At 39.9% G+C, this 8,821-nt stretch overlaps 1 protein-coding gene across 5 annotated transcripts in view; it reads left to right on the plus strand.

Annotated features, from left to right (window-relative positions):
- The window catches only part of phldb1b (pleckstrin homology-like domain, family B, member 1b), a 72,779-nt gene that overhangs the window by 48,885 nt on the left and 15,073 nt on the right, over positions 1-8,821 (plus strand). For all 5 annotated transcript variants that reach the window (XR_009812007.2, XM_061934095.2, XM_061934094.2 and 2 more), the window contains exons 10-12: positions 3,258-3,360; positions 3,678-3,945; positions 8,503-8,593. Coding sequence is in view for 4 of the 5 variants with exons in the window: in XM_061934095.2 (XP_061790079.1) it covers positions 3,258-3,360; positions 3,678-3,945; positions 8,503-8,593 (462 nt within the window). In the remaining variant the exon portion in view is untranslated. The remainder of the gene's footprint in view (positions 1-3,257; positions 3,361-3,677; positions 3,946-8,502; positions 8,594-8,821) is intronic.

The following is an 8,821-nucleotide window of genomic DNA, read 5'->3' on the forward strand; positions in this document are numbered from 1 at the left end:
TGGTGATGACATTTGATGACTTGGTGATGACATTTGATGACTTGGTGATGACATTTGATGACTTAGTGATGACATTTGATGACTTGGTGATGACATTTGATGACTTGGTGATGACATTTGATGACTTGGTGATGTCATTTGATGACTTGGTGATGACATTTGATGACTTGGTGATGACATTTGATGACTTGGTGATGACATTTGATGACTTGGTGATGACATTTGATGACTTGGTGATGACATTTGATGACTTGGTGATGACATTTGATGACTTGGTGATGACATTTGATGACTTGGTGATGACATTTGATGACTTGGTGATGACATTTGATGACTTGTCGGGAGTGAGAGAACACATCCTAGTTATTATAATGAATAAGATGTATTTTACTAACACAACTTATGTGTTTACATGTGATAATGGATGACTTACCTGGCCTCTGGACGTCTGTCAACAGGTGCTACAGCATAGAATTGGTGCTATTGTGGTATGCCAGGTCCACATAGCAATGTTTGCATACCACTGCCTTTTCCTTCCATTGTAGTGTGAAGTGCTCCCACACCTTACACAACTTTTGTCACTTCTTAATTCCCTGGTTTTGTTATGGCTCTTGTCCACTGAAACTGCCAGTTATGTGGGCCAGAAGCTTTTCTAAACTCATTTAAAAGAGCGGTGTTGTGATGTGTGACGTAAACATGCTGTGCAACACCCAAACATTCCCTGCCAAACGTCACCTTTGACTACTAAACCAGGCAAAATGCCCTAAAAAACAAACCAAAAATAATTAACGACACCTCGAGGCAGCGAAGATTCCTCGAATATATTTTGTCATCAAATTACTCGATGAATCGTTTCAGCTCTATCTCCATCACATTCTAGTTGAGTCTTAGTCCACAGATGGAGAAGGCCTCTGCATCACATCCTAGTTGAGTCTTAGTCCACAGATGGAGAAGGCCTCTGCATCACATCCTAGTTGAGTCTTAGTCCACAGATGGAGAACACCTCTGCATCACATCCTAGTTGAGTCTTAGTCCACAGATGGAGAAGGCCTCTGCATCACATCCTAGTTGAATCTTAGTCCACAGATGGAGAAGGCCTCTGCATCACATCCTAGTTGAGTCTTAGTCCACAGATGGAGAAGGCCTCTGCATCACATTCTAGTTGAGTCTTAGTCCACAGATGGAGAAGGCCTCTGCATCACATCCTAGTTGAGTCTTAGTCCACAGATGGAGAACACCTCTGCATCACATCCTAGTTGAGTCTTAGTCCACAGATGGAGAAGGCCTCTGCATCACATCCTAGTTGAATCTTAGTCCACAGATGGAGAAGGCCTCTGCATCACATCCTAGTTGAGTCTTAGTCCACAGATGGAGAAGGCCTCTGCATCACATTCTAGTTGAGTCTTAGTCCACAGATGGAGAAGGCCTCTGCATCACATCCTAGTTGAGTCTTAGTCCACAGATGGAGAAGGCCTCTGCATCACATTCTAGTTGAATCTTAGTCCACAGATGGAGAAGGCCTCTGCATCACATTCTAGTTGAGTCTTAGTCCACAGATGGAGAAGGCCTCTGCATCACATCCTAGTTGAGTCTTAGTCCACAGATGGAGAAGGCCTCTGCATCACATCCTAGTTGAATCTTAGTCCACAGATGGAGAAGGCCTCTGCATCACATCCTAGTTGAGTCTTAGTCCACAGATGGAGAAGGCCTCTGCATCACATCCTAGTTGAGTCTTAGTCCACAGATGGAGAAGGCCTCTGCATCACATTCTAGTTGAATCTTAGTCCACAGATGGAGAAGGCCTCTGCATCACATCCTAGTTGAGTCTTAATCCACAGATGGAGAAGGCCTCTGCATCACATCCTAGTTGAGTCTTAGTCCACAGATGGAGAAGGCCTCTGCATCACATTCTAGTTGAATCTTAGTCCACAGATGGAGAAGGCCTCTGCATCACATTCTAGTTGAGTCTTAGTCCACAGATGGAGAAGGCCTCTGCATCACATCCTAGTTGAGTCTTAGTCCACAGATGGAGAAGGCCTCTGCATCACATCCTAGTTGAATCTTAGTCCAAACACTACATAATACATGTGGTATATAAACACTACATAATACATGTTGTATATAAACACTACATAATACATGTTGTATATAAACACTACATAATACATGTTGTATATAAACACTACATAATACATGTGGTATATAAACACTACATCATACATGTTGTATATAAACACTACATAATACATGTTGTATATAAACACTACATAATACATGTTGTATATAAACACTACATAATACATGTTGTATATAAACACTACATAATACATGTTGTATATAAACACTACATAATACATGTTGTATATAAACACTACATAATACATGTTGTATATAAACACTACATAATACATGTTGTATATAAACACTACATAATACATGTGGTATATAAACACTACATAATACATGTTGTATATAAACACTACATAATACATGTTGTATATAAACACTACATAATACATGTTGTATATAAACACTACATAATACATGTGGTATATAAACACTACATAATACATGTTGTATATAAACACTACATCATACATGTGGTATATAAACACTACATAATACATGTTGTATATAAACACTACATAATACATGTGGTATATAAACACTACATCATACATGTTGTATATAAACACTACATCATACATGTTGTATATAAACACTACATAATACATGTTGTATATAAACACTACATAATACATGTTGTATATAAACACTACATCATACATGTTGTATATAAACACTACATAATACATGTTGTATATAAACACTACATAATACATGTTGTATATAAACACTACATAATACATGTTGTATACAAACACTACATAATACATGTGGTATATAAACACTACATAATACATGTTGTATATAAACACTACATAATACATGTGGTATATAAACACTACATAATACATGTTGTATATAAACACTACATAATACATGTGGTATATAAACACTACATCATACATGTTGTATATAAACACTACATAATACATGTTGTATATAAACACTACATAATACATGTGGTATATAAACACTACATAATACATGTTGTATATAAACACTACATAATGCATGTGGTATATAGTAAACACTAGCGTGTGTGTGTGTGTGTGTGTGTGTGTGTGTGTGTGTGTGTGTGTGTGTGTGTGTGTGTGTGTGTGTGTGTGTGTGTGACCTGCCCTTACTTGCAGAGCCCCCTGGTGGCGTGTGACAGCAGGGTCAGTGTGTCCAGGAACTTAGTATCTACTCTGCAGAACATCCACAACAACAGACAGCTCACCATGCAGCAGAAAGGTGAGGCCTTCATGTTTGGTAGTGACTGTCTGCTACTAAGTACAGTATAGTCATAGAAGATGATTAGTGACAGTGTGCTACTAAGTACAGTATAGTCATAGAAGATGATTAGTGACAGTGTGCTACTAAGTACAGTATAGTCATAGAAGATGATTAGTGACAGTGTGCTACTAAGTACAGTATAGTCATAGAAGATGATTAGTGACAGTGTGCTACTAAGTACAGTATAGTGATAGAAGATGATTAGTGACAGTGTGTGATAGCAGGGTTGTTAAAGGTGCAGGACAACTTTGAGCTCACAAGTTGAGTGCTTGCAGGTCATCAGGTGATTGAAGATCAGCGACGTCGTCTGTCTGAGTTGAAGCAGAAAGCGGCGCAGGAAGCTCAGTGTCAGTGGGACGCTCTCCACGGTTCACTTCCTCACCTGCTCACTTACACCTCCTGTAGCCCCGCCCCCTCACACCTGCTGCGCCACTCCATCCTGCACCACCACCCCCCCTCAGCTGGAGACCTGCTCACCTACGACACACTCAGCCTCCACAGCTCAGACAGTCTGGAGACCTGCTCACCTGACTACTTGTCCAGGTAACACACCCTTGTCCAGGCAACACACCCTTGTCCAGGTAACACACACTTATCCAGGCAACACACCCTTGTCCAGGTAACACACCCTTGTCCAGGTAACACACCCTTGTCCAGGTAACACACTTGTCCAGGTAACACACACTTGTCCAGGCAACACACCCTTGTCCAGGTAACACACACTTGTCCAGGTAACACACCCTTGTCCAGGTAACACACACTTGTCCAGGTAACACACACCCTTGTCCAGGTAACACACCCTTGTCCAGGTAACACACCCTTGTCCAGGCAACACACCCTTGTCCAGGTAACACACACTTGTCCAGGTAACACACCCTTGTCCAGGCAACACACCCTTATCCAGGCAACACACCCTTGTCCAGGTAACACACCCTTGTCCAGGTAACACACCCTTGTCCAGGTAACACACCCTTGTCCAGGTAACACACACTTGTCCAGGTAACACACACTTGTCCAGGCAACACACCCTTGTCCAGGTAACACACACTTGTCCAGGTAACACACACTTGTCCAGGTAACACACACTTGTCCAGGTAACACACCCTTGTCCAGGTAACACACCCTTGTCCAGGTAACACACACTTGTCCAGGCAACACACCATTGTCCAGGTAACACACCCTTGTCCAGGCAACACACCCTTGTCCAGGTAACACACTTGACTTAAGTGGAGCTACACGCGGAGAGAGTAACTACATATACAACTACCATAATTGTTGTGTACATATAGTTATTACATAGTAACTACATATATAACTACAGTAATTGTTGTGTACATATAGTTATTACATAGTAACTACACATATAACTACAGTAGTTGTTGTGTACATATAGTTATTACATTGTAACTACATATATAACTACAGTAATTGTTGTGTACATATAGTTATTACATTGTAACTACATATATAACTACAGTAATTGTTGTGTACATATAGTTATTACATAGTAACTACATATATAACTACCATAATTGTTGTGTACATATAGTTATTACATAGTAACTACATATACAACTATCATTATTGTTGTGTACATATAGTTATTACATAGTAACTACATATACAACTACAGTAGTTGTTGTGTACATATAGTTATTACATTGTAACTACATATATAACTACAGTAATTGTTGTGTACATATAGTTATTACATCGTAACTACATATATAACTACAGTAATTGTTGTGTACGTATAGTTATTACATTGTAACTACATATACAACTACAGTAGTTGTTGTGTACATATAGTTATTACATTGTAACTACATATATAACTACAGTAATTGTTGTTTACATATAGTTATTACATTGTAACTACATATACAACTACAGTAGTTGTTGTGTACATATAGTTATTACATTGTAACTACATATATAACTACAGTAATTGTTGTGTACATATAGTTATTACATTGTAACTACATATATAACTACAGTAATTGTTTACATATAGTTATTACATTGTAACTACAATACTTGTTGAGGTGATAATGACATGAATAACTGTACAGTCACATAATGAAACAAATAACAAAAGACAATAATACTAAGAGTTCTAAGGTGGAACATGAAAGTAAAGTGATTATGTATTATTATTATATTAAAACATGAAAGTAAAGTGATTATGTATTATTATTATATTAAAACATGAAAGTAAAGTGAATATGTATTATTATTATATGATTACTCTGACACTATCTGTACTTTCTTGCAAGTTGATATCTAAAGTGAATGTTTCCACTATGAATGATTGCATTTGAGCGGGAGCTAATTGTTGCTCCTCCAAGGGTTGGCCAAATATAATATTTATGATATTAATAAGTGAAAGTCATCAACATATCACTGGAGGGCAGTACACTAAGATATGTATCGCTAATAAGAGCAGCATGTAGCAATGTTTCATATGCTGGAAATATTTATTATTATTTATTTATATTATATATCACACATTGTTATCACACATTTGTATCACACACTGGTATCACACATTGTTATCACACATTGGTATCACACACCGGTATCACACACCGGTATCACACACTGGTATCACACAATGGTATCACACACTGGAATCACACATTGTTATCACACACCGGTATCACACATTGTATCACACATTGTATCACAGACCGGTATCACACACTGGTATCACACATTGTTATCACACACTGGTATTACACATTGTTATCACACACTGGTATCACACATTGTTATCACACATTGGTATCACACACCGGTATCACACACCGGTATCACACACTGGTATCACACATTGTTATCACACACTGGTATCACACATTGTTATCACACACTGGTATTACACATTGTATCACACATTGTTATCACACACTGGTATCACACATTGTTATCACACACCGGTATCACACACCGGTATCACACACTGGTATCACACACTGTATCACACATTGTTATCACACACTGGTATCACACATTGTTATCACACATTAATATCACACACTGGTATCACACATTGGTTTCACACATTGATATCACAGACTGGTATTACACACCGGTATCATACACTGGTATCACACACTGGTATCACACATTGTTATCACACACTGGTATTACACATTGTTATCACACACTGGTATCACACATTGTTATCACACACTGGTATCACACATTGTTATCACACATTGGTATCACACATTGGTATCCACAATGGTATCACACACTGGTATCACACATTGTTATCACACATTGATATCACACATTGTTATCACATATTGGTATCACACACTGGTATCACACACCGGTATCACACATTGTATCACACATTGTTATCACACACTGGTATCACACATTGGTATCACACATTGTTTACCAGTGACACGCTGGTATCACACATTGTTATCACACATTGGTTTCACACATTGATATCGCACACTGGTATTCATTGGCGATCACTCGACGCGAGTATGATAGTCCTCCTGTTGGTGAGTCTAGTCATCTGTGGGTCCTCAGGTGGCTGTGGAGGCCAATCCGTGATCCACAGACTCTATTGCAGTGGGGGCATATGTGCGTGATTGTCGTGGTAGTAGTGGTGGTTGTGGTGGTGGTCTGAGGAGCTGTTTTGGTAGTGGATCTCTCCTTTCTTTGTTGCCTCTTGGTTTCCGCGGCACGGTGGAGGTCCTTTTCTAACCGTGCTGTGCCTTCATGGACCATCCTTCTCCACAAAACCCTCTGGTGGGCAGTCTCCTCCCAGGTGTTGAGGTTGAAGCAGCATTTCCTCAGATGGATTTTGAGGTTATCTTTATACCGCTTCTTCTGCCCCCCTTGGGTGCGTTGTCCTTCCGTCAGTTGTCCGTACAACATCTGTTTTGGAAGGCGACTGTCTGGCATGCGAATTACATGGCCTGTCCATCGCAGCTGGTGCCGACTGACAGTTGTAGTGATACTGGGCATGTTAGCTTCCTTCAGAACACTAATGTTGGTACGCCTATCTTCCCAGCTGATCCTGAGGATCTTGCGGAGACATCGCTGGTGGTACTGCTCCAGAGCCTTCAGGTGTCTGCTGTAGGTGGTCCAACTATCAGCCCCATAGAGCAGAGTGGGCAGAACTACAGCTTGGTATACAAGAAGCTTGATGTTGGTCTGGATGACCCGATTCTCAAAAACTATTTTCTTGAGCTTAGCAAAAGCTGCGCTGGCACAACCAATGCGGTGGTGGATCTCGGCATCGATGACAGCTCTCTTTGAAAGAAGACTGCCAAGATAAGCGAAATACTCCACGTTTTCCAAGATGTTGTTGTCCACATAAATTGTGGGGGGTTGGGAGGGTGTGTCAGGGGCCGGTTGGTACAGGATCTGAGTCTTCTTTATGTTGATGTCAAGTCCCAGGAGTCGGTACGCTCTGGCAAAAGCATCCATGATGTTCTGGAGGTCCAACTCAGAATGAGCAACTAGAGCATTGTCATCTGCGTACTGAAGCTCTGTAATGGAGGATATAAGCACCTTGCTTTTTGACCTTAACCTCCTCAGGTTGAAGAGCCCGCCGTCTGTCCGGTATATGAACTGGACTCCCTCAGGCAGGTTTTGACTGGTGAGGTCACCGGTATCACACACTGGTACCACACATTGTTATCACACACTGTTAGTACCAGAGACACATATTGTGTTTCGTCTTTGTTGTGTAACAGTGTTGTTGGTTAATGAGTGTGTTAGTGTTGTTGGTTAATGAGTGTGTTGTGTGTTGGTGTTGTTGGTTAATGAGTGTGTTGTGTGTTAGTGTTGTTGGTTAATGAGTGTGTTGTGTGTTAGTGTTGTTGGTTAATGAGTGTGTTGTGTGTTAGTGTTGTTGGTTAATGAGTGTGTTGTGTGTTAGTGTTGTTGGTTAATGAGTGTGTTGTGTGTTAGTGTTGTTGGTTAATGAGTGTGTTGTGTGTTAGTGTTGTTGGTTAATGAGTGTGTGTGTGTGTGTGTGTGTGTGTGTGTGTGTGTGTGTGTGTGTGTGTGTGTGTGTGTGTGCGTGCGTGCGTGCGTGCGTGCGTGCGTGCGTGCGTGTGTGTGTGTTAGTGTTGTAGGATCCGAGCAGTTGAAGATTGAAGAGATGGAGAAGAAGCTGAAAGAAGCCCAGATGGAGAAAGCAAGACTCATTGAGTTTAGGGTGAGTTATTATTCTTATGGATGTACTCAACATGTATGTAGTCTACATGTATGTATGTATGTACTCAATATATGTATGTATGTACTCAATATATGTATGTATGTACTCAATATATGTATGTATGTACTCAATATTTATGTATGTAGTCTACATGTATGTATGTATGTACTCAATATTTATGTATGTAGTGAATATTTATGTATGTACTCAATATTTATGTATGTATGT

This window comes from Nerophis lumbriciformis, linkage group LG30 (genome assembly GCF_033978685.3).
Source record: "Nerophis lumbriciformis linkage group LG30, RoL_Nlum_v2.1, whole genome shotgun sequence".
In the NCBI taxonomy this organism is placed as follows: Eukaryota; Metazoa; Chordata; class Actinopteri; order Syngnathiformes; family Syngnathidae; genus Nerophis; species Nerophis lumbriciformis.